This window comes from Nanorana parkeri, unplaced genomic scaffold, assembly GCF_000935625.1.
Source record: "Nanorana parkeri isolate BGI_ZX_2015 unplaced genomic scaffold, ASM93562v1 scaffold1188, whole genome shotgun sequence".
Lineage (NCBI taxonomy): Eukaryota > Metazoa > Chordata > Amphibia > Anura > Dicroglossidae > Nanorana > Nanorana parkeri.
The window spans coordinates 470,043-471,159 of record NW_017307456.1 but is presented as its reverse complement, the minus strand read 5'-3'; the positions used below and the strand labels follow the sequence as shown (position 1 = coordinate 471,159).

At 40.2% G+C, this 1,117-nt stretch overlaps 1 protein-coding gene across 2 annotated transcripts in view; it reads right to left on the bottom strand.

Annotated features, from left to right (window-relative positions):
• Positions 1-939: 939 nt before the first annotated feature.
• SMYD1 (SET and MYND domain containing 1) overlaps positions 940-1,117 on the bottom strand; it is a 35,177-nt gene continuing 34,999 nt past the window's right edge. For both annotated transcript variants that reach the window (XM_018568441.1, XM_018568442.1), the window contains one exon: positions 940-1,097. In XM_018568441.1, the coding sequence (XP_018423943.1) occupies positions 940-1,097 (158 nt within the window). The remainder of the gene's footprint in view (positions 1,098-1,117) is intronic.

The window sequence follows — 1,117 nt, the reverse complement described above, 5'->3', positions numbered from 1 at the left end:
TCAGGACTCAAAAATCAAAATGAAAAAACTATTTTAGAAAAATAAAAACAGTGTTTATGAATAATGTGTATTTTTATTTCTAGCCACAGCATTTTTTCGCAGGTTTTTTTTTTTTCCTACAGCAATGCGGACTAGTCTCATCTGCTTTGCTGTAAAACAGCTCACAATCAAATTTAAACAGCAGTGATTCATCCCCCTTTTACCCCACCATCAACTGTACAAATGGGGCCATACAAAAGTGTCAGTCATAGAGAGAGAGACTGAAGGCAAACAACCTCTGCTGTGATGTCTATCGCTGAACTATACATTTTAGGCAAACTGTACACATAAGTGACCCGTGGAAACCACATTCAAGTGATATTTACCTTTCCACGCCAATATTACATTTGCAGAACAAGTTACGGAAGTCACTGAGTGGGTGTGGCCTATTTTCCTGAATCCCTCCCCCAAACCGGAGCTTGCTTGACTGCTGTGCAGCCGAGAGAAAGAAAAGAGGTAATTTTGAAAAGAAACTAAAGTCATTAAAAAGTAAGGAAATAAGATGGAGATGGCAATTTTAATGATAATGCTAGTCCACCAAGGCTTCCATTCAGCAGTAAACTTTATAGAACCCCCTTCACATTCCCCCTGTGTCCTCTCCACCCTTGAAAATGATTTCATTGGATTACAAGCCAGCCACTCTGTACACTGATGTTTCCTAAACAGTCTTTATTATCTGTTGTAAAATATGAATTTGGGATTTACATACATTTGCATAAAATTAAATAAAGCATAGGGACCAGGGAAGACTAAATGCCAATTGCTCAGCAAGTTTACACAATGAAGCAGATCTAATTATCTGTGATGTCATCATAGGGGATCCCTGTAAATTGTGCACAGTGGTCAGGTCCTCCCACTGCTTGTCCGTTATCCAAAGAGGTCACATGACACAAGTTTTCTCTAGGGCTTTTTATGGAACATGGTGGTCTGGTTCTCGTTGCTGGGCTCCTCCATGACGCAGATGGGTTTGTTGGACAGAGCTGCTTCTCGCATCTTGTAATATACAAATTCATTCTGCTGAAACATCCGGAGCTCCATTTCAGTCTGCCCCCTCATCATCATCCAGGAAACAATACAT